Consider the following 25,486-nt stretch of genomic DNA (forward strand, 5'->3'; position numbering starts at 1 on the left):
GAAATGCCTGGTTTGCCAAGTATGGTGAGGGCTCTTTCTGCTCTCATTTATGTCCAGAGTGGTCAGAAAATGCATTTCTTTGCATTTTAAAATGTGGTTTGTAGGTTGCACAGCTTTCTTCAGAATAGTGAGTTTTCTTCTCTGTTTCAGGTTACAACGGCAGACCTAATCTTACAACGAAAAATGGAAATGGAAATGGAAAAGTAATACCTGGTAATAATGGAAAAGCAAGTGGACAGAGAGTAATCAATGGCCCTCAAGGAACAAAGTGGGTAGGGTAACCTTCTCACCAAATTCAAGATGCTTTGGCCTTTTACTGTACTTACATTTTCATTAACAAAGGAGAACAGTGCCCTCAGTCAATGAAGCTGTAAAGTGAGGTTATTCTTAGTGATCTATTTTCCACTGTTCCATTGAAATCTAATGACAAATTCTGCATTTCATTATTTGAACATTTTAAATGTCTGATTTAAAGCCTGATTGCTTGAATTTTCAACTATAGCATTACTCTCATAAATTTAGTGAAACATTTTTTCCTCAAAGTCAGTGGGACTTACACTCTCCAGTGACTCAGGGCTTGTCAGCCGTGCAGTGTGAGTGGGGACTGCCTGGGATAGCTACTCTGAAAGACGTGTTCAGCAATGCTTCTCCCAGGTTCATGCTCCAGGGAGAAGCTCATGAGCAAAAGTTTCGAAATGCAAAGTTACTCCATAAGTGTCCCAATGCTTTAAATGCACATACATAGGTACCTTTAAGCATTTTGCCATTCGTACAGACATGTTTCCAGTGATATTTTCAGAAAAGCTCAGATGCCATTGATAGGAAAGCCCCAGTAGGTGCCTACATGCCGAGACCTTGTCTTTTAAAATCCTTTCTGGTAAGTTTATAACCAACCAATGCAGGGAAGGAACTGGTGTTTCCTGCGTGTTTGCCCAAATGCTGAGCTGGAGGAGACTGTGACCAGCCTCCCTGGCACCAGTAGAGCAGCTCACACATGGCATGACACATAAAGACATGTATTTTATGGCCACTTCAATCCTACTGTTTGCATTAGAGGAACATAAAAAGGTGCATCAGGTATGTCACATTCAAGGGAGGCATTTTGAAAAGCATGCCCAAAGCCCTTTAAATAGACGCCAGAAAATGGGCTAGAAAGGTCCTTGGGAGGCCATGGGGCGTCTCTCTCTACCCCACAAGAGGAGGGCATTGCTGCAAGCAGGACGAACACCTTGTAAAGCAAGAGGATCTATGTCAACATCTGGGGCCTGGAGGGCTTCAGAGACTGATCTCATGATCTGCTGTCCCTCCTGCTACAGTCTTTTCCCCAGCACCAAATGTAAGTCTGTCTTACCAACCTGGAACTGCTGCTCACATCCTCTTCCCAGTTTCCTTCCAGCACTTAACACCTTTTGCATTTTTGTGTTTTGTGGCTCAGTGTCTGTTACCTCAGGTTAAAACAGCATACAGTTCAGCTATTTTGGGTTGAAATAGCAATGAGGACTGGATTTTAACTGCAGTTACCTCTTGAATTCAATCCAAGCTCTCAGACAGATTTGTTTTATGAGACAGAGGCTTTTCTTGAGTCTCCTACCCCAATTAAAATCTTAGCTACTTTGTTTTCACTGCCGTTTGAATCTAAATTCACTAGTTGAATTTTTTCTTTTTTTTTTGATTAGTAGACATACTTTTAAATACTGTCTTCAAAAGGACTCGGGGTCATACTCAAATCAGTATTACAGGAATCCACCTTAGGAGTCATGCAGCCCAAGAAAATCAAGGGAGTTGCTCCTTTGCACGAGAGCTACAGTAGGCGATATGAATATGGTTGTTGTGCAACTCTGGAGCCCAGCTCCTGGGGATATGCTTTCGTCAGCAGTGGTTTTTCAGTTTACAATTACTATACAATTAGTGACTAATTTTTAAAAGTCTGTAGGTGTTGTTATTCCTGAACATCACACTTAGCATCTGAATTTCCCCAGGATTTCTGTTGCTGTGAAATTTCATTTCACCTCCTTTTGTGTTAGCTAAACTTGAGTCCATCTATTGCTTTTAGATTGTAGATCTTGACCGAGGGCTAGTGTTAAATGTTGAAGGAAAATACCTCCAAGATTCCCAAGGCAACCCTCTCCGAGTGAAATTAGGAGGGGATGGACGTACAATTGTTGGTAAGTGACAGCTTCCTTCTTACAGAAAAAAATCTGCAGTTTTTGTGCACCTGGTACAAGTCTTTGAGGTGTTGAATGCTTCAGGCATCCCCAGGTCCCATGCAAGCCATTTAGAGTTGCTTGTACCTCAGGTCTCCATCAGGCAGTCAGCACATTGGAGGACCTGGGGAGGCTTTGGGACATCCTGTGGGTCTCCGGAGTACGAGGCAGCAAGAATCACCGAAGTCCATCTCACTTGTATCAGCATTAGAAAGGACTGCAGAACTGAGCCAGAATAAGGACTGATGCTTGTTTATGTCTTTGTGTACATAGAAATAATTATCCCCCACCACTAGCACTGTACCAGCCATATGCGTGTGATTATTTTATTTTTTCTTCTAAAACTGACCACAAATAGTAAAAAACCCTGTGTGTGATCTGTGAAAACACTGCTGTTTGCATATCAGTCCACCTGTATAGATCTCTTGAATGCAAAGTCAGTGCCTGCTGTTAAACTGGTTACCATGAATATTTGCAGTACAGAATTTGGCACAAAAGTTTATCTGCAGTGTTAGCATCTCAATAGCTCATCCCAGTTTTTCCTTGTGCATGTTTGACATTAGGGAGCAGAATATGGATTCATCATGCCTTTCATCAACAGTTACAAGACTGACTTAGGTTAAATGCAGGCACTGCCTGCACGTTGTGATTCTGAAGTGAAACCTCCCTGCAGTCTTCCCAATAAGTGTTTGTCAAACAGCTGATAAACGTGAACACCACTGTGGTTTATCTGAGGTTCTTCTGAACCATTTTCCAGCTTCCTTAGCCATGGCTCTTTCCTAGATAACAACCACCTTCTCTGTCAGCTTAGTTACAGGAGGCTGTAATCACACTCTCAGTGCTCTTGTGGTATCCACTGTTGATAAATACCATGCTATAAACCTGAAATCGATTAATGGTGAGATTTTTTGGTTTTGTTCTTCTCTCCTAGATGAAAAGGGTGCCCCAATGGTGAGTCCTGATGGATTACCTTTGTTTGGACATGGCAGATTTAGTAAACCTGTAGCAAGTGCACAAGATAAACCAATAATAAGCCTTGGAGGGAAACCTCTGATTGGTCTTGAAATGATTAAGAAAACAACCACTCCCTCAACTACTACTACAACAATACCCCCAACAACTACCACAACAACTACTACCACCACTACAACAACTGTTGCTACAACTACCACCACCACTCCTGAACAAACTACCACTGAACCACCCACTGAGAAACCACCCCCAACCTGTCCTCCAGGCACCTATGGACAGTATGATGATGAGGGCAACTTGCTCTTGGGGTTCGATGGCCTGCCAGAGTGCAATGCAGAAGGTAACTTCCTTTTGTGTTGTTTGAACTTCTTTGGTTGTGCTGTTTGTACAGCGCAGTTACACAAATGCAAAGCAGGAAAGAATCTGCGTCTGAAGATTTTGGTCCATGTGATAAGGTAGGAGCTGAGATTAGAGCAGCTGAAGAACGGTTTGGGTGTTAAATGGCTTTTCATTGGAAAATGTCAGCTTTCCCCAAAGCTTAAGTTTTTCGTGAAAGTATGTTGATTTCAGCAAAATTCTTACCTTGTGTTGGATCCAGTCTTGTCACATATATTCATGCATGTGAGCACAAGTATAAGGCAGTAGGTTTGTGGTGAAAGCACTCACATATAAGGAAGTCCTCACTCCAGGCCAGGGAACGACCTGAAGGCACTATACATTTTGTCTATTTTGTGTTCGTTTCTCACAATGAATTCTGAAAAGTCTCTCTTTTGAGCCATGGTGGAACCAGCTTTTGCAAAATGAGATTCTTGTTCTCTTGCCAGTCCTCAGAGATGGAGATTGTCTAGCAGGAATGTAGCATAGCATGGATGAAGCTGGGGAAAGACAACCCTGGCTCTGCACAGATAAGGCAGAGAGTTGTACACTAATTTATTTCTCATCTGAAAATATAAAACAGTGTTGGTTCATGTAATTATTTCCCTGTTGCAGTTATACAAGCTTAGAATGCGGTGCCAAACTGAAATCCAAAGTAAACAAATATAAATACACTAGAGTCTTTGGGCATTGAGCCCGTTCCTACCATATTTTACCCTTTCATCACCTGAATGTTGCATTGCAAACCAGTTAGCTGCTTATTTTGCAGGACCAGATCAGGGAGCACCATGGCGGTCCTTATCCTTTCCATTTGTAGATAATCCCCAACTCAGTCTACAAATGGGCAGCAGCAGCACGGCCATAACCTAAACAACAGGTTGGCAGTCCGACACCTGCCAACTGCAGTAGCCAGTTTTAATGAGTAATAAAACCCCCTTACCTTTCCCCCATACACTTGTATCTCTGAAGCCAAAGTAGATTTACAAGTAGGTCATGTAACCATGGCCTAGGAAGCTGAACTATCGCTTTGAAGAGTGCAGAGATATGGAAAGATATGGCTTCAGCAACTCACAGTGAGTCTAAGGATGGCAACTTTGGAAGGGATCTCAGAAGCAGAAGACTGAAAATTCCCTTACCAGCTACTCTGGGTAAGTAATGAATCAGAGATGTTAGTGCCTTGTACAGGTGGAATTACAATGATTTATAGTGTTAATATTTATCTAACAATTAGTCCCATGTTTGACAGGGTGTATTTATAGAAGTGTGCTTGCATATGTACATATTCATGGGTGTGTACCCACAGAAACATACGTATATAAAATGACCATCGTTAAATATTTCTTTGAAGATTTTGGTTTTCCCTTTGGTGCTTTCATTGTTCTTAATTGTATTTACAAAGGTGTTACAAATATTGTTATATATGATCACCCTGGTTTTTTCAAAGTTGCCTAAAAAGGACCATGATTTTTGGCAGAGTTAGAGTCCCTCCCACTCCCACCAGATCCTTTTGCTTACCTTAAATGTTGCTTATATCCTGTAATGTTTCCTCTCTTTGGCCTGTGCTATTTGATACCTGAAGGACCTCTTCTGAGAATACATATTATAAGAACAGTAACAGTTCATGAAATATGGCTGGGGTTAATCTGAAAGTAGGCTCCAGAAGCTGAACAACAAAAAGCTTTGCAGTATTATTTTTAGCAAAGTTGTGGGCTGGGGAATTTTCATGTGATTTTATGAACATTTAAAAACATTCTGCTTAGGTTTTTTGCCTTCTACCAGATGGACTTGCTGAATCCTTGAACTTTGTTAGAGGCATGAATGAAAACTAGTTTTTTACACAGGCTGCGTGTTCAGTGAGAATGGCCCTTAAGTCACTCCTAAACTGTCTGGCGTTTCGACAGTATGTCTGCAAACACATCACAGTGGAAGACTGAAAGGACAAGATGGTGCTGGATTTCTACTTCTTACCGGCTATATAGCTTGAGCAATATTAGTCCCTACCTGGCAATTATGAAAGTTTCTCTGAAGAGTAATTATTAGGATTTTCTTGATCTTCTCCTTTTTTTTTTTTTTTATCCTGGTGACCTGCCTCAAAATTTGACAAACGCAGCAAAACAACCTGCCTATTCCACAGAGGAACTTGCTTGAAAAGAAAGCACCTTTGTGGTATTTATTTAATGATGGCTGGTTTTGTTTAATAAGTGCAGTGTCTATTTCAAGAGGGATAAACAACTACTACTTGAACTATCAAAACATTTAATGCAGTTTTCCCTTGACCATTTCCAAATCAGATTTTTATGTTGTCTTTCCCTTTAATCTGAGTCTGGAAAATACTCCAGATCATTTAATGAAATACGTTTTCTGCCAAAGCTTGATATTTGTTGCTAAGTGCTTTACTCACGAACAGCCAGGGGCTGCAAGTGCCAAAACCCACCGCCAAACATTCTAATTAAGCTTTGGCAAATTTGCTTACTCTCTGGCAGGATTTTTGCTCGACCCAGCAGAATTTATTGTCAACATTTCACTAGATTCAGCAGTCTTTAACTTTAAAGAAGGAGTTTGGCCACACAAGCGTGATTTGTCAGTGAAATCAGCTGAAGTTTTTTCATGAACTCACAAGGAAAAAAAAGGTGGAGTCTTAACCATGTGTTGTGTGTGATAAAATCAAGTGACGGTTATGCAGTCCGCTGTCCTTACAGATGCCAAAGACTATGGCAAGCGGTCATAGCAAGACTTAGCCTCATTTGGTACAGGCAGGGTTCACTGAAGAGCTGCAGCCAAGGGTGATAGAGCAAGCTGGAGAACTGCAGCTGGTGTATGCACAGAAAATTATAAAGTGAGAGATCTTTTGGGAAATACCCCTATTTTTGCCATGCCACAGCTAATGCTAAAGAAGCACAGTAGAAGAGACTGAACAAGTACAAAAATAGAAAATAAAATTTGTTTTTGCTGGAATGTACGAAGGCCAAAGGCTGACTAGCTAATAGGTGTGAATGAATTGAAATCTGCCCATGAAGGACTTCAGATTTCTGCATATCTGAGCCTCTTGTTTGCTTGGAGGTAGTCAAAGGTAAGTGCACACATTATAGACGTTGGTTGATGCTGGCCAGCTGTGGCGAGAAGATCTGCAGAACTCAGCAAAGGATCTACTTTGTCACTGACTACCCTCAGAGAAGTCATGTGGCTTCCAAGTGGATGATCTCCTGAAGAGTGGCTGCAGAAGTCTACCATGAGAAAATGCCAGATTTTGCTATATGAAAGTCTGACAAGAATTAACCCATTTCCTGTGTTTTCGAAGCTTATTTTGGCATTAAAATCACTACTGTATTTTTAAAAGAAAGTTATTGTAGTAGAAAAAAAATCAGTCTTGTACAATAATTGTCGGTTCTAAATAAAGAAACCCCTGCAAAATGAAAATATATCATACAGATTATACTTGTGAACTATTTGACATTGGCAGTTGAAATTTTGCATTGTTTGTGTTACTGGCTTAGTAAACAATAACATTTTTGCTTTCATACCTAGTGTTACAGGAACATTACCAGTTTCTGTGTAGTATCCTGAGGTCAAAGCTGTCTGCCTCTTGTCTGTATTCACACACTGGCCTCTCCCCAGCCCCAGCATTTCATTGAAGACTTCTGATTGTGCCTTCAGTGGGTTCCAGCACAATGCTTTTGCTTTGTTTGCATTGCTTCTCATGGCTGATCTGAGCTTTGTGTATTCTTTGACTTCCCTGAATAACATGTGGAGAAATGCATTTCTCAGAGCATGCAGGGAAGCCTCCAGGATTCACAAGATGAGGTACTTGGTGGTTGATGTATCTGGTGCTGGATACATGACCTGCAGCGATATTGAGGTAACATGTAGGGATAGGCATCTGGGAAGTCTGTGGGTGCATTTGCATTGGTTTTTGGGGCAGATTGGAAGAGTGTTCTTGATGTGCACCTCACAATCATCTCTTCTTGCTACGCTTTTGTTTGCATCGTGGAGCAATCTTGGTGTGCACAAACTGAATTCCTGTTGGATGAAACTAAAGCAGAAGCAGTGCTTCAGGATGACACGTATGTGCCCCAACCTGTAATGGACATTCAGTCCACAGGATCAGACTAGTGCTAGTGCGAAGCAGAACCCCGGAAAATCCAGCACCAATTACTTCATTCTACAAATCCATTCCTTTTGGGCTGCATTACTTGCTAGCATAGACACAGTCTGTAAATGTCGTGGCTCATGGCTGGTAGGTTGTTTGATTTTTATTCCCCCGCAAAAATATTTGAATACAAGTTTTCAGTTTATTTGAATTGCTTGGTTGTTTTTTTGCATCTGAATTTCTCACATTTGCTGCTCCTGCGACTATAAAATGTTGTCAGATCCTGACCTGAGCGTTACGCGGTTGCTGGCAGCCTGGCTTTGCTCCAGAGCTGCTGGGCCCCAGGGCAGAGCTCCTGCAAGGTGCATTACTCTGGATTTGGAGTAGCAGCCCTGAACCCATTTTCTCCCAGCAAAACTCCTGGCTACTGCAGTTAGCTACTCATCTGTTATTCTAAATATGCAGAGCGGACTGTCACTGTGTTATCTGGAAACAGGCAGTTATTTTATTTCTTTACAAATCAACTGGCTAAAGATTTTTCTTTTAAACTTTATTCCAGAAGTATTTTACTAGGAGGGAGGGATGAGGCCATTGAATTCTTATAGCATTTTTTTCTTTCTTCAATAGATACGTTCTCAGGACTGGATTCAGATGTGACAGCAACTCCAGAGGCATATGTGATATATGATGATGGTACTGTTTAACTGTAAAAGTCTATCGCAAGTGGCATGTTTGGGGTTGTTTTTTTCCCTGTCTTCTTTCTTTGGGATTGGGTTTGAGGGGGCAGGTTGGTGAATGGGAGCTTAAGCAAGTAGTGGTGAGCCAGAAAAGCTTTCCAGAGCCCTGCGTCACTTGTGGAGAGCAAGGGTGGAAAACCAACTGTTTCTGGATGTGAAAGTCCCTTTCTATTGGTCCTGCAATCTAACAGGAACCTATTGTGGGAATAAATTACATTCAGAGCTGGGTCATACCGCTTCAGTCGTAGATTTACTTTCTCCAGTACAACTTCTAACTCCAGCTCAGTCAAAGTCAATGAACTCTTCTAAAATAGAAAATCCAAATAACATCTGAGCCCTGGAAACTTGAAATACCTTAGTGAGTTTTTAGCACTCTGCAGCACTGTGAATATATTTTTTATGTCTTTTTTTTTTTTTTGATGTGTAGTCTGCATTTAGACTATAAAACATGCTCATACTGAATGAGATCACCTACATATAAAATAATTAATCTGCTGAATTCACGTGGAGTTTAAATCAAAGAGATTTGAAATCAGATAAAAGGAGAAGAGGGAAAGATTTTTGCAGTTATATTCATGCCATCTTGATATTATCATACAGGACACACAAAACTTAACTGAAGAGGAAGCTTCAAGTCCCAGCATTTAATTATAAGTTTGTGTAGGGAATGCAAATTCTCAAAAATGCTCAAAAAAAACTAGCATTCACTTTCTGCCATCAGTGACTTCTGATGTTCTGCTACTTTGAATCAGATTCCTGCTCCTACCCCTGCATATTAAAGCGGATAAATACAGACCTCTGTTAAACTCAAAGATTTTTAGGACAATTTATGGCTCTAGAATAATAAAAGTTTTTTTCTTTGTGGATGCAGTGCTGGGATCTTAAGTCAAACCAACAACAACAACTGAAAAACATTTAAAAAGAGAGTGCAGCAACTGAGAGGAAGATATCATAGACTTTGTGCTTTTTATTCCGATCACTTCATACTGAGGCCAACATTTAGAATGTGAGAAGGAGAGGATGAACTAAAAACTGCACAAGTCCTACATCCCATGTTCCTTGCCTCCCCATGAAAGCGAAATATCCTCAGTGCACAGGTCTTTTGCCAGGCCTTCCCTTAGGTGCAGGTCACCTGCAGAAAACAAATGCTTTAGCAGTTTAAGCTGAAAACACTCAAAGCCATGAGCCGAGTCCCACAGCCTGTATGGGACAGGGAAAGAAGTGCTTCTTTCCCTGCCTTTCTTGTGTCAATCTGGTAATGCAGTAGCTTTTCAAAGAGCACTGGATTTTATAGGACTGAATATCAAGGAAGACTGAATATCAGGAATCAGGAATTCATGTGGGCCGGTTTGCCTTCCCTGATGGCCCTAACAGGCCCACGGATGGCAAGTACAAGACTCCACACCTCTTAAGCTGCAGGAAGGTTTAAGAGCGGTATGAACCAGCTCTAGCATTTTAGAATAGTGACGCAGGGTTTTCTTAAAAAGCCGTTTTTTCACTCCCTTATCTCCTTCCTTTGGCATCTGAGGGCTGTGGCCAGGAATTCAATTACTGTGCTGTCTTGGGGGTTGTGAGGGGAGGTGGCAGATGAAGCATGTTCAGGATATTGCTGTATGAATACATTTTTTTATTGTCATCCTTTTTACCTGTGGAAGCGAGGTCTAAATCAGCAATGACACTAGTATTCTAAGGCAAAGACTTTGTGCTCACTGTCCATCAGTTTGGTAGAAACCTTTGCAAGGCTGAGGTGTGACCGACCCTGACTTAGAGGCTCGTAAGGAGCGTGCGGCAGCTAGGGCAGGGTGTGTGGCACTCCTTTGGGACTGTGGCTGGTGACAGAAATGTTTCCCTTCTCATAGTTAAGCCAAAATAACATGAAGCAAGCTAACATTTTCATCTTATGTTTCCTCTGAAGACTACGAGTTTTTTGAGAGCACTTTGCCACCAACCACCACCACTGTCACCACCACCACTGCTTCTACAACAACAGAATCAGACGTTGTCTATCCAGAGACTAGTGTTGTTGGCACCGGCCCTGTGTCAGAATATGATATTGCTGGGAAGAAACGGTTCACTGGTAAGGATGTCCTCTGGTTTATGTAGCTTACTACTTGTGCTGCAAAGAATTCTTGTTCTAGCAAGGTCAGCCCTTAAGCTGAGACCATTGTGCAAATACGTCCAACAGACTAGTGTGTGGTCCTTGTAAGGACTGCCACCTGGGAAACCCAAACAGCAGTACTTTGTTCATAGTTTCAATGGTTGCACGTCTATGTGTGGAACCACAACGATTTTGTTGAAACAATGCAAACCTCTTTGTACTCTTTCAGTGTAAGTGCTCTGCTTTGTATTCTGCATTGTGTTCAGTTTAGGTGAAGTCAGTAAGAGAGCAAGAGTGTCTACTCTGGTGCTCCGTTCAGCTCAACTGCATCATTTTAAGTTCACACCAGTGGTTCAATCAGTGTAAGTCTCCATGTAGGTATGAGTCTTCCTCTGGGGGACCTAATTCTTTTCCACTGACCTATGCAACCCCAGTGATTTCACCCACCATGCACAAGCATGTATGTCAAAGGTGTGCTTCAACGTCAAAGAATGAATAGTATTTTGGATATGAACTTTCCAAAAAGTAAAACCAGCAGAGATAGATTTGGCTTTGCTATTTTTATCTTTGCTCTGTAGAAGGAACTTGGTGAAGGAACCCCCAATACATTGACATGAGCCGTGAGGCTGGCTCCTGTGTATGTGAGACATTCAAGTGTGTAGGTAGGTGTTGCAGCTCTGACTTCAGAGCTGTTCTGCTTCTTCGTCAGAGAAGCAACGGGGGGCCAGACTGGAGGGATTTGGAGGTGGTAGGGCACTGCATTCCAGCCTCCACCCTAGACTGGTGACCCCCTTGCAGCCCTTTACAAACCTCTGGCATCTGAACTGAGGTCAGTCAGCTGCTGGCTCTACCTGGCATTTCAGATGGGAGTTCAGGGGATGGAGAGTCAGCTTTGACTCATGTCTTGCCTTCCCTTCCAATATCCACAAGCTTCACGTGGCTTAGAGTGGAGTTCTGCTGCTGGAGTAAAAGATTTGTTTTTATATATGCCAAGACTTTTTCCAGTGCATCTTCAGTTTCCCTGTCCAAACAATTTCATGATGTTTCTATTCGGCTCTCTCACTGACAGTGCTTCTTGATTCATTTAGCTGGAGAGGCTAAAATTAACTTCATTGCAAGATCTGGAAAAAATCCCTTTAGGGCATGAAATCCAATAAGATAAACCAAGAAATGTTGGTTTATGAACATTTCAAGGCACTAGGGAAATAATATTACCATTTCAATGAATTGTATTATTGCAACTGAATAAACATTTCCAAAGCAAGTTTTATAGTCCTTACTTTAATGTTACAGTGACTTTTAAGGCAATAAAAAGATGGTTTAATCTTTTCCTGAACTGAAGAACAATTCTAGTCAGTATAAAGCTTTTAAAAATAGAAGTTACAGGTTGGGAGCACATGCCTGGAAGGTAGGGACTCATGACTCCTGGTCCCTTAGTACCCAGTGGACCACAGCAATAATCTCTTCGTTTAACCTGGTCAGACTTCACCTTGGAATTACTTCTTGTTCCCCGTGTTGTTTCACTCCAGCTTCAGGATGTTTGTGTAAGAACCCACCACTTAGACCCGTAAAGTCTTAGATGATCTAAGGCCCTGGCAGGGATCTGTTCCCACCTGTGGAAAGGCAGAGAGTTTGGGTGAAGTTTTCACCCCATCTTCCAGAGCAGCTGGAGGTAGTGTGCAGAGGGTCCTGCGGTCAGACCGCTCTCTTCTGCCTCTCGTAGCAAAGGCAATCCTTCTGTCTTTGCATAATTGGGTACAGTTGTGAGTGTGGGGTAGACCTGAATATTGGTGTCCCATTCCCCCTGCTCATCAATCAAATTGGGTGCGAGCCATGCTTTGTTAGCAGCAGTGAACTGTCTCTGGGCTGGAAGGGGAGGAATTTTAAAATGTATCACAAAACTTGACTCTTCTTTTCAGGAAATTGCCAGCCTGTGTGCTACTCTGTGGTACCTACAAACTGCTAACTAAATGCCACCCTTCCCTGTCTCTTCCAGCTCCTTATGTGACCTATCTCAATAAAGATCCAGCAGCCCCCTGCTCCTTGACAGAGGCCCTGGAGCACTTCCAAGTGGAGAGCCTTGATGAAATCATCCCTAATGACCTCAGAGAGAAAGATCTGCGTCCCCTGACAGCCCCTCACAACATCACTGTCGTGGCAGTCGAAGGCTGTCACTCCTTTGTCATCGTGGACTGGGACAAACCTGTTCGAGGAGACATGGTAACAGGTACTCTCCTGAGGGTTGCTCTCCTGATGGGGTAGTGGGGAAGGGGAAGGTTTTCTTAAATGACCATTTTTACCTTAAACCGAGCCAACGACTCATGAAGTTCTCACTCCTCTGCAATTTTCTGAGGGAGATGAGCTACTTTCTGAGGAGCAAGAAAGGTCCCTCTGTTGTCCCTCAGTGCCAGACTGAGCAGCCCATGTTGGTCCAGGTATCTCAAGATTTTGGCACTGCTTTTGTGCCAGTGGTTCTGAAGGCACTGCTTCTCGCCTGGATGGTAGCTGTGATAGCACTTTGCTCAGCTGAGCACTTCTGCCCGCAGGTAGTGCCCTCAGCTCCACCGCAGGCACCTCCCAAGCCTGCCTTGGGAGCATCTTTCACACTCGGCTTCAGTCCGCTCCGAGCAAAGGTGACTGCATGGCTGGAGCCGGTCTGGGTCCTGCCTGGCTGTGAGCGTGGCCATGGGAGCGGTCTGCCTGTAGAGGGGCTTCTGGCTTGGCAGTCTTCTAGTCCGCCTTTTCTGTAGGAAAAAAATGTGTCAGAGTCAATTATCTCCAGTGGAGGCTGTGGCCCAGGCTATGCTTACCTTGTTTTACTGAAATTTTGCTCAAATATCAGTCTGACAAGCGAGGTTCAGGGCTGGGTAATATGTTAAACAAATGTATTTATTAAATTAGATCTCCTTTAATGTCTTTAGACTCTTTTAGAGCCAGAGAGAAGCCCAGCTGACTTCAGGAATGAATCTCAAAAGTTGCTGGAAAAACACTAAATAACCAAAATATTTTAGAAATTAATCAACCCCTGTTTGTCAATGGGCCCAAAAGTTCTGCAGTAAGCATTGGAAAAGGCCACTGCTTTGGTGCTAATGTCCAGTTTTCGAGAAGCCTCGCCCAGCTCTGCAGCTGACAGCCATGGCAGAGGAGTGGGAGCTGGCAGAGCCGAAGCAGTGTTAATAGTTGGGAAGGGAGAAGGTGGCACTTGAACAGGCTATGTGGTGTCTGTCCCACAGCGTTTCATTCGTCAAGGCTGTTGATCCAGTACCTTACCGAGTGCAGTTTGCATAACTTTTTTTTTTCCAAAACCCCCTGGTATTTCTAACTATATTAGTTTCTGCACAGTCAGTGTATCACTTAAAACAGTGAATGGGTTGCCTCTGTCATCTTTTTGCCTTCCCTGTGTTTTAAATCAGAATTCACACCTGGGTACCATCCTCTGATGTAATGCTCCATCATTATTAGCTAATGAATGGAAATTTTTGTGCCTGGGATTTTCCAGGAGAGTTAGGCATTGAATCACTTTCATATTCATGATGCTTCTACTCCTTTTAACCCATAAAATCTACCACGACACCTAGGGATATCATTTATTTAAAATTTATTCAGAATCCTCACAACTATTTGTCTTTCCTGTTTACAGGCTATCTGGTTTACAGTGCATCCTATGATGACTTTATAAAGAATAAGTGGTCAACCAGGACTGCAGGGACTACTCATTTGCCAATTGAGAACCTGAAGCCCAACACCCGGTAAGGATTTGATCCACTCTTTTTCAGTTTTGTTAGGAAAGTAAAACAAATTTTGAGAATTGTCAATCGTTTTTCTTGGCCTTAGTATGAGTGTTTACATCTGATCTAGTTTTTACTCATTCTGTTTGACAGCAAATTGTTTTATAAACTGCACAGCTACTTACGTGATATCTTTACCATATTAACCCTGGAGCAGATGACTGTGTGTACATCTATATATGTCTGTGTATACAAAAACACTTATCAGTAACAGAGAAAATCTTATTTTAAAAATGCATTTTCTGGTCTTATGCATAACTGAATCAAATTTGGGGGGGAAGAGTATGCTAAAGTATACCCTTCGTGTGATGTGGCCATTCCCACATACTGGTGTGGCCAAGATTTGATACCTAAGGGCTGGGGAGAGAGGTGCCGCTCTCTGGTCTGTTTTCACTGTCTGTTCACATGAGTTGACCTGGAAGAGAAGGCTTGGTGGCAGTGTCTCAGAAGTCAGTTTGGCAGGAGCTTTAGGTCTTTATCTTGCAAAAAAATCTCACTGAAATGGCAGAACAAGAATGCATGCTTTGCATGATATTGGAATAATTCATGGCAATTGGGGGGGAAGTAAATGGCCACAAAGGGACTACAGTGAAATTACTTCTCTTGACAGATGCTCAGTGTCTCCCATACTTTTCTCTCTAATTCTGAGTCTAAAAAACTTTTGGTGCTGCCTTGGGCTAGGTGATTGCTCTTCATGTGCTGATGACTACAGTCTCTTGACACTGGTGGCAAGTGTTGCTCATGTATTTGGTAATGTGGGAGATGCACTGGGATTGTGGGCTGGGACTAGCATGTGTCACTTGATGACGAGCTACAGATCAGAGCATCACTCCTAGGACAGGCACTTAGGGTTTGTGCCCGGGCAACACAGAACGATGTCACCTAAAGTATGGTGATTTTCCAAGATGATTTATAGACGAAGGGAAGGTTCTGTGGGTTAAAAGCAGTTGATTGAGAACCTCAACCTAGAAAACAGAGAATTGTTTGAGCATGGCCTTCATCTAAAATCTTAATAGATTAAATAATAAAATAAGATAAAATAAATAAATCATGAAAAGTCAGTGCAGTGTAGCATTTGGGTCTCAAATATGACCCCGCATATGTTTTCTGACCACACTACAATGCTTCTCCGCACAGCCCTGACTTTAGCATAGACTCACACATGCCTTGCCCCTGCAGCTGCTCCTGCTGGCCCTGAAACATCCAAGTACCAAGAAATCACAGTATATGTTAAGAAGGGGGTGCTGCTCCCCTGTCTCCTCCCTGGAGATTTCCCTCCCACCAAAGAGTTCTGAGGACACGGCATCTCTTTGGGAGAGCCAGCACTGGAGCAACTTCAGCAGCAGTTCCTTAGGCGGGTGCACAAAGGACACATCCACCAGAGGATACCTGCAGCGTCAAAGACCCAGGAAATTACCAAGCAAAAGGTGTATGGAGAGGCAGGGTAAAGACACACAGGACACCCAAAGAGTTAAAAAAACAGAAATAAGATGTTACAGGAAAAACTTCGTGCCATCTTATCCTCTCCTGTTCTGTCTACAGTGCTGTCAGTCACACGCCTTATGAGGCTTTTTCTTACATATCCAAGAGATAAAAAAAGGCAACCTATTCTGAAGGTTAATAATCTAGACCTCAGTGCAAGTCCTTTAGAGTGGTTCATGGTGCGTTAAAGCAATATTACTTGCACAGTAGAGAGCTGCAATTGTATGCTCTGCATCTGCTAGTGCCCTTGTTATAAAACATCGTTGTTACAAATGTATGGAGGGAGGTATGGGGCACGGTTTATCTGTGGGTTTCACCTGTTATAACAAGATGGAAGAGGTCTGAGATCTCCTAAACTCTGTTCCTAGATGGTAAGGGAAGCGGGTACAGACCCTCCTGCCTTTGTACGTCCACGTCTTTGTGATTTGAGGACACCCTTTCCCTAAACCTCTCTCCTCCTGCCACTACTCCCCATTCCTGCCTCAACATCCCAGACTCCTGTACATCTTCAGCCCTTTTCCCCTTCACCAGTTTTCGCTCCTCTACTCTCACCCTGTCCCACACGCAGGCCACGGAGGCATTGCCTGTATGCCCCAGCTTGCCCCGGCTGGGCTCTTTCGTCTCTTGCTTCTCTGCCATTTCCACCTTCCAGCCGCAGCTCCTTACCTCTTCACTGTCTTTCGGTCAAGTCTCCCTCTCCTGCTGCCCCAAGGACAGTGTTGAAGGCCAGCGATAGCTCTCTGCTTCTTGTGCCCATCATCTCAAGGGCTCCAGGTCACCAGAAAGAGCGGTTGCAGTGACAGCCCCCAGGAGCCCTGCAGCTGCTGTCCCGGCCATGCTTGGTGCAGGGGAATTGGTGGGAATTGAGCTCCCCACCTGTGATACATCAGCGGAGACATACGTTAACTCCAGGCTTCAGAAGGTCACAATTTGGCTGTATTTGAATGGAGTTTTATAAGAACAGCCAGGTTATAGGTTCATGCATCTCCATGAACCTAGTAATTCCCATGTTGAATATTAAGGTTATGTTTCAAAGTAGGGAGGTTCAAGCAAGTGCTGCTTGCTTTAAGCATATTATTTCCCCAGCATCTTGCTGAAGAATGGTATAATCCATTGGCCTCTGTTGTACGCTCTGTGGAGGCGATAAAGGCTTCATGTGGGGTCTGTGGTGGAGGAGGAGGGTTCTTTACAACAGAGAAATTGTGTGTATCGGCCAATTTCATGTACATTCTCGAAATCCAGACTGAATTGACTGCATATTTTTTGTCTTAAAAATAACTCCCTAATCACTGGGAAAAGACCCCATGCCTAACTAAGAAAATATGGTGTGAAATCTGAAGTTAGTCTAAAAATTTTGTGTTTGCATTGTTAGTGCATTTTGTGAGAAATCTCTGATTAAGTCAGATTTAGTGTATGCAGATGCTATTGACTGCTGGGCATCCCGTGAGGGGCTATTGGTGGTGCAATCTTGCGGCGTGCACAGCGTCTCAGAAATGGGTTGGCATCTTGGCAGAAGTCAGCCCCAGAGAGGATTTGAAGATGTCAACATATCCTGGAAAACATCTGCCTGGTGTTTAGGTTTTACAAAGAAAACAGAAGTCTATGTTTAACCCGTGTCATAAGTTTTCTTCCGAGGCCTGGTGTAACCACTTCCATTTGAGAAGTGGAAGTTTTTCCATTAGCAAAACTCTGTTCAGCTTCAGTGGGCACAGGAGCTGTTTCCTTGTGACATGTGAATGTAAACGCTAAAATTACTTTGAACCTTATTAAATCTTAAAAACAGCAGTCTTGACAATGTCCCTTCCCTAACCTTAATTCTCAGCTGTCACAGAAGACTGATGCAAAGGGCTGGACAGCATCCGCTCAACCACTAAATCCAGTCTCCTGCAGTCAGAAACATTATAATCCTCGTCATAAACATTTCAGTCTCCTTCTTGAGCATGGTTAGGCTTTTTCCTGCCTTTTTGCAGGAAAGCTGTGTCAGTGCCTGATGGGAGTGGCTAGACAGTCTCATGATTTAAAACACCGTCCTTTACCACCGTATCTCCATGCTCCATGTTATGCGGAGCATTTCATAGGAGGCTCTCAAACATTTACTTGGGGCTCGCAACTGCAAACAGAGCCTGGATCTTCTGGCTCTGGGGGCCAGATGCACTGAAAATTTCTGTTTCCTTTCTGTATCTCCATTAAAGCAAAGCCGCAGTATGTCCAACAAGCAGCATCAGCCACAGCTGGCTGCTGTGTATCACCAGAGCAGCACAAAAGAGGTAAGATGTCAATGAAACCCTTGTCCTGTGCAAGCGGTAGACCTGTGTGGCACATACCTACCTCACACCAGCTGCGTAGGAAGCTCCTCTTCCAGCTCTGCTCTAGTTTCTTATAATATTAATTGTAAATATTCATGACAGAGGTAGTGCTAGGCAATTTTTGATGGAGGGAGACACTTTGCACTAGCCTGGGAACCTGCAGGCAGCTGATTTACATGTTTTTCTTCTGGAGGGATGGTGCAGTTGTAGGAGGAGGGTTTCAGCCCCTGCTGCCATCTCTACATGCTTGTGGGAGGAAACCTGCCTCTCCTTCCCGACCCCCTCCCAGCCTCTTTTCCCCCTCATCCACTGATGCTGCTGGGCGGTGGGTCTGTGGGGTGCTGTCACGTCGGCTCGTCCCCTCCCCTTCCCAGACACCGGGTCAGGCATGCCGGTTCCCCTCCCGCAGGCAGCAGCCGCGTGCTCTGCCTGTACCCTCTGCTCATCCATGCTGGCTCTCACCCGTGCTGACGGAGGTCCAGCAGCGGCCATCCCGCGTCCCCGTGGCTGGCATGCGGTGGCGGTGCTATGGCTCCCGCCTTGCCACCTGCAGCATGTGCGGATGGTGCCGCTGTGCGTCCCACGGCTGGCTGGCATCCTGCCATCCCAGCCTGCCACTGGGCAGGGCGTGGGGCTGGGGGTCCATGCACGCATGCCTTCAGAAGGGCTGGAAAAAGGATTTTACAGCTAACTAATTTTTTAAAAAACAGCTGCTTCCCTAAGTAGCGTGCTGAGTGATTATCTCACTTTGGGGCTACGAGTGCCAGCTATTTAATTCCAACAGAAGGGAGACACCTCGAATTAAGTCATAAAATCATTTTGCTCCAAGTGACAGGTATGGTGATACGATTAGTCATATAGTCTAAATGAATAAAAATATTACATATTCATTGCCCCATTACAGTTTACTATGTCCTCTCTTGACATGTCAGTAGAAGTGGTATATAAAATCTCAAAGGAGGTTTATTCTTAGGAGGAAAAGCTTTTTTCTTGTCTGTATTGAAAATGAACAATGAATGGTATTGCATCTGTTGCAGTTGTGATTCTTCTGTGCCTATTGGTAACAATTCATTGCAATTCTGCCTAAGCAAAATGTAATCAAAGCACAATCAACTTATATATTACAAATTTTGTTCATATATTTATGTCATGAAGAACAGTTGCGTTATACTGATTTGAGATTTCCTGGCAGATTCATCAGCTGAAGGATTCTGACCAATGAAAATGTCAGATGCCTGGACCTAGAAAGGCTTTGGCAATTTCTTTGTCATTTGTCATGTCTGAGAAAGAAATATATCCTGACTGCATTATTTTGTTGACATACTTAATACAGCAATCATAGCATCGTCTATGTTTAAATCACAAGTCAGCAAGTCATGAGACCTGGCTCTCTTTCTGGCACGACTAGAGGCTTCTTGTGTATATAAAGGCTTAGGAACTAATTTTCCAATTTAGCGAAGAAAAATGTACTCATAACTTCATTGCTGTTTTTTCCAGACAGTCAGGCAGGCAATTTGGACAATCAGGTGTCCCAGACAGGCTTCTATGTACATAACAGGACACCTGCATGCACAGTTGCCCTGACTGCGTTGGTAATCAGTTCCTGCATTATGCATTAGATACAAAACGGCATGTTTTTCCCCACGTAAATAGGTGCACGAGGTTCTTGGGCTGCTCTCTCCTATTTCAGATGTGGATCATTGCACTTACATATCTCATGGGCATGTTCTGAAGCTAGCGTTAATACACACGTATTAAGTGCATTGAAAGGTTTGCTCAGAATGTGCCACTGTGTTACGAAGGTGGTATCTAATTATACCTCCTTGGAAGCAGTGGGAAGTCAGGCATCCATACAGATGTTTTCACTATTCTTTGAAGCATTACAGAAAATATGTGGCCTGGAAAACATTTTTCTCCTGCTCTTCTGAAGTAGTTACGCCAAGCGCTGGGCTAAGTCAGTACAGCTTTGTGCTGTGTTGCGGTTGTTTTGGGAGCCAGCGTGAGGAATCACTGCCCTGTGTCCCATCCCTGTGGTCAGCCTTGTGCCGCTGGCCCCTGCCCCGATCCAGCTGGAGAAGGTGCGAGTGGGTGAAGGAGGTGGGGATGGATGCAGGTGTCCCATGAGAGCACTGGCAACTCAGGGGATTAAAGCAGTGCTCAGGCTGCCATGCTCTGCTTGGGTGGCCAGAAGTAGAGGAGCACACGGAAGGCTTTTCGCCTCCCCTCTCGTGTTTCTCCAGCCATGCTAAACACTCAGAAGCTGCCATCAAGAAATCAAGGTCAATAGTTAAAACCACGGGCAAATATTTCTGCCAGCAAGAGGATTGTGCTAGGCATGAGCAAAAAGCACAGCCTTGCTAAATTTCACTATTTAACGTGATTTCTTTTTGCCACAGCGTGTATCTCTTTTAAAAGAAAGCCATGAGTCATTTGTGAGCATTGTGTAGTCATTAATTACAGGCAGAACTGGCTGCAGAAAGCAGGAGTGGAGCCAGTTTCTGGTGTCAGCTGTGGGACACAGCAGGGACAGGGGGCACGGCCCCCGTGCAGGGGTGGGAAGGTGTCTCACACAGGGTCTGACCATGCATGTGCTCCAGGTCTGGCACATATATGAGGTAAAGCTCGTGCCACGGATGAAGCCCAGAATATTTCAATTCCTGTAGTTTCCACATAGATCTCACCTAGAGGGCCCACCTGTAATTTTTACGGAGTGAACAAGATGCCCTGGCACGTACCCTGGAGATAACTTGGCTGGTTCACGGCAAAACCCAGTGTTCACATGACTGCCACCCTTCTGCTGAAGAAGCGGATGTTATTTTCACCTCTTTTCAGCCTGTTCATAGAGATCAGTTTGATTTTGAGGTGAAACAGTTCACTTTGCATGAAAAAAGGCATTCCTTTTAATGAAAAAAGATATTCACCTTTGCCAAAGGGCTGGTTCAACCAGATCCCCTCTGGTTTGTCATTGTGAATAGTTTCGTATGTGCTTAGCTGGTGCTTAGGCCAGAGAGGGTCCTTTCAGGAGCGACCTCCAGGCCCTGCTCTGTGGCTGTGTCCTTGAGGAACAGATACATCTGATGGTACAGGAAAGTGCACACAGTAACAATTGAGTGGCAGACTAAAACCAGCAAAGTTCCTGCAACAGGACCGCGTTGAATTTTCCTGCTGCCTGGTAGGCTGTAAAGCATGAGCATCTCACGTGGCATTAACCCACGTGTTGCACTCTTATGTTGCAAGGGCTCCTGCCATCTCTTGCTCCACGCTTGGTGCATTAACTGCGCCAGGTGGCAATAGCTTCCCGGGACACCAGACTGCCTTTGCTATGAAGCACGCTGTCTCAGCCCAGTGTGGGCCATGCAAGCGGAGCAGCACTGGCAGGTTTCTGTGCAGGATGGGGAGAGCTTTGCCACCAAGAGCAGCCCGGTGTTTTTAAGGGGGCAGGCTCACTTTCACCGGCGGAGGAGCATCAGGCCTGCCACTCGGATGGGACGTTGCCGTGGGAGGTAATCCAGCACTCAGTGGCAACCATCCCCGCAAGTAAGCACTTGCCCTGTTACGTGGGTCATGTATGGAGCTTTTGGAGATGCCTGCTTTTGGATGAGAGGCTAAATCAAGATCCAAATGCTATGTGGCTATTGCAGAGGTGCAGTAATTTTTTTTTTTGTTAATTTCTTTACAAGAATGAAATTGAGCAAGCAGGCAAGAAAGGAAAACCTGAACTCAGGCACTTCAAAAATGTTGTGCTGGAAATTTTTACAGTAGTCTTCCATTCTAACTGTTTTCTGCTGGACTGGATACAAAGATAAAAGGGAAAGAAGAAAACATTAATCTGGGGAAAAAAATGTCAGGGTAGGCATCAACTAAAAATCATTGTATTTGGAAATGAAGTAAAAATGTGCTTACACATATTCTTCTCTAAGAGTGAGGATAATTTTGCTTCTATCAAGCAAATAATGGAGTTCTAATGGTGAGTCATTTGCTTCGAGTTAAGTATGTGATTTAAGTACTTTGGGGGACTCAATAAGGCAACATGTGAAGCTTTCTCATATTACTCAAGTATTGTGTTCTTAATGCTGCTAGAGTTTTTACAGAAAGGTCAAAAGCTTAGCTTCTGATCTCATATGAATCTGATCCAGTTTTAGTTTGCGGTTTACACCACTGCTTTCGTAGGAGTTAATCTGGTTTAAAACTGTTCCTGAGATCAGAATTTAATTTCCTTGCAACTTTTTCTTTTGGTCTATTGCTATTGGTTGTTTTGTATAAAGTGGATGTAGTTGTGTGTGGTTTTTGGAAGGGGGATGATATAAATAAATGATCCAAAAATATGCATGGGAGCAATTACAAAAAGGAGAAATTTGTCTGTAACAGCCAGCTTGTACCCTGGCTTAGTATCCAACTCAATTTAATGCAAAGGACACCTGAACTCAGTGGAATTCTGCTGGTTTGATTCTCACCCTGTTTTAGTATGATTTATAATTTAGCCATTGCGGTGGAATCAATGTTTTAATCTTATTTTCCCTCTCTTTTTGTTTCAGGTATTATTTTAAAGTCCAAGCAAAGAATCCCTTTGGTTATGGACCTGTTAGCTCTTCAGTCTCATTTATCACAGAATCTGGTATGCTTTGCTTTTTATTTTCATCTCAAAACTGAATTCCTAATAACAGATGTGGCAAGGCAATGACTGAAACCAGCACAGCAATAATGGTGCTTATCCTGAACTTGCTGCTTTGAGGTTGCTTTTTTTTAGGTTGATTATTTGTTTTCAGTAAAGCCAGGAAAATAATATGCACTCCTAATGCCACTATGAAAATGTAAGTGACATTAAAGTGAGCTTCAGGGGAACAGGAAGTTGAATTTAAAATACAAAAGACTACTAATGTTCAACAATACAGAAGCAATGGGAAGTTTTATGTCTTTGATAGATTGACCAAACATTTAGTAAATTAGCTTCCTAATTGTGAACAGCTGAACAGATGGAAGCAGTTGTCTCTGGAAGAAATATAGGAAACAATTGTTCCGTCAGATGGGCAAAGTACTCGGTTCTTTTTTTGACAAGGCATGCTGCTCTTTCACAGGGCTAAGAGTGCATTCAAGAGCAACACCCCCTTCTAAAAATAGTACGTTAAATGAGCTATTTTTACCCATTTCTTCTTCTTCTTCTTCTTCCATTGAGCCAGAAGCCAATGACTCCACTGAATAATAAAGGACAAATTTTTCAGTCTTTACTTGAGCTGTTGTCTGTCGGTCTGTCGTCTCTTGCAAATTTTGCCCTTTTGACGACACAGGGTTTACGCAATCTCTGCCTTTGGTCATTTGACTTCACCCTGTAGTGCTCACTTCAGAAGCTCCATTAAGAACCATGGAAGTAAGTCTGCACAGAAGGCAGACAAAAATGCAGGATAAGTAAGTGGTCCTGCATAACATATTCAGATTTTTTTAAAGGAGTAAGAAGTTCCAAGTATAAATCCAAGCATAATGTTTAACATTGGACAAATATGGCATGCTGTATCTTGCAGGGAGTTTTGCTGATTAGCTGGCTGCCAGTATAGGGGCCTGAATGCGTATTTTTCCTATCCAAAATCAACTACCGTGTGAGCTTTATTTAACAGGTTAAATTAAAAGTTTTATTTGCAGCACTGATCTTTCATTTGTTACATGGCCAAAGGTGGCTTTCCAGCTGACACAAGTACAAAAGCAGTTGCTAAATCTAAAGCCAAATGGTATAGTTACAGTGATGGAGTAGGTCAGAAGAGACAGAAATCGTTTGTTCAGAGTGCTCTTCTGGTGCAATTGAAAGATTTGAGCTGTTGAGAATATTCGATAAAGAATGCCATCATAGGATCAAGCAGCTTATTGAAAACATTCAGTCTTACCCCTGGTAACCCACTGAAGAGAAGAGAAATCCATTGTTCTCTTTCATCAAACCAGGAGTAGAAACTCCCTGGAATTTTTCTTCCCCATCAGTAGACAAGTACCGTGCTTTTTCTTCAGGTATTTTGTGCACAATAAGGCCTAGTTAAGAGGTGACAGAAACTGCAATGCAATGAATACAGACAAGCTAATGCATTAGATCATGTTGTTTTGTTATCCTTACTCCACACCTATTCCATCTTTCTTTCTTTAAAAAAGAGAGTATTTCAAGCGAGCAGAAGCTCCTGAGGTAGTGGACAGTGCACCCTGCACTGCCTAGGGGGCTCCTGCAAAAATTCTGTCACTATGACAAAAAGAGTTAAGATGATACATTTCACATGTTTATGAATACCACGAAACAACTGTACTAAACATGATGGATGTCTGAGACCGAGATTTGCATACAAGAGGTAGGTTACGTTTCCTTTTGGAAGGTAGGCCTGCAGGTGTAACTTACACTATATATTCAGAAGCCTACAGTGAAACTGTGCTCCTGCTCTGAGTACTTTCTGAGAAGAGGAAATCTGTTTCAAAGCTGGCGTTGAACTTTAGTACTAATCTCAATAGCGTTTTTACAGCATCAGAATAAATATACAGTGCTGTGGCAAGTTTCATCAACTGAGAAAAACAGTGGAATAACAAACGCTCATTAGCTCTGCAAATTGATGAGACATGTAAATCCCACATTCATAATGTAGCTAAAGGCCATTACTCTGTAACTGACATTCTCTTGAGTGACACTGTGTGTTTCATATTATAAAACAAGGTTTGGAACAAAATATTAAATTTTTTATTTGTTTCATTCTTCTAGACAATCCCCTCCTCATTGTCAGACCACCTGGTAAGTCTTATTCTGCTGTTTCTTTCATGAAGTGCATAAAACCTGTGCAAAACAGTTACAATGTAGGTGTTAGAAGCATATTAACACACAGTTTGAGTTGCAGTTTTAAGCAGCAACGGGTAGTAATTCATTGTGCTGATTCACAAAACCTTTTTGGTCTTAGGACCCCTTATTCTGGTCTTTGAAGGGAAATCTTGTAAAGATATGTTAGAATAAGCACTTGATTTTGGCCCATCTTTTGCTTGGTACAACAGCTTTAATTGCTTAGTAGTAAGTTCTAAACTATATTGCTTCCATATCTGTGTCGTTCAGTTGCCTGAGCATAGCTTGAACAGGGGCATCAGGTTTTCCTATCTCTGGCTGTTATGCTCATCTATACTGATCATCATGCCCTTACAAACAGTAAAAAATTCAAGGATTTGTTACTGACCCGAATGATATGCCACGAAGCTGTTGAGCTTGCTTTGCATTTCCAAATTTGCAATAAGCCAGTTCAGCCCCTAGTCAGAAGAGCTGATTTCCTGGTGCGGGGACCACCCTTGTTGGCACGTACACTGGTAGGGTAACCCCAGGCAGCATGTGGTCTTGCAAGAGATGCAGGAAAAAAGACCTCATAGTTATTACGCTCCATCAGCTTTCCTAAGCAGTTCAAATGGTTGGCTCTGGGGCTTTTTGACTACCTTGTT

The 25,486-nt window shown here is 43.1% G+C and overlaps 1 protein-coding gene across 1 annotated transcript in view; it reads left to right on the forward strand.

The window, feature by feature from the left end:
* The window catches only part of FNDC1 (fibronectin type III domain containing 1), a 78,559-nt gene that overhangs the window by 46,879 nt on the left and 6,194 nt on the right, over positions 1-25,486 (forward strand). The window contains exons 9-17 of the mRNA XM_072856195.1: positions 151-272; positions 2,054-2,165; positions 3,136-3,516; positions 8,266-8,331; positions 10,291-10,452; positions 12,470-12,700; positions 14,114-14,222; positions 22,585-22,664; positions 24,771-24,800. Of these exons, the coding sequence (XP_072712296.1) occupies positions 151-272; positions 2,054-2,165; positions 3,136-3,516; positions 8,266-8,331; positions 10,291-10,452; positions 12,470-12,700; positions 14,114-14,222; positions 22,585-22,664; positions 24,771-24,800 (1,293 nt within the window). The remainder of the gene's footprint in view (positions 1-150; positions 273-2,053; positions 2,166-3,135; positions 3,517-8,265; positions 8,332-10,290; positions 10,453-12,469; positions 12,701-14,113; positions 14,223-22,584; positions 22,665-24,770; positions 24,801-25,486) is intronic.

This window comes from Ciconia boyciana, chromosome 3 (genome assembly GCF_034638445.1).
Source record: "Ciconia boyciana chromosome 3, ASM3463844v1, whole genome shotgun sequence".
Taxonomy (NCBI): domain Eukaryota; kingdom Metazoa; phylum Chordata; class Aves; order Ciconiiformes; family Ciconiidae; genus Ciconia; species Ciconia boyciana.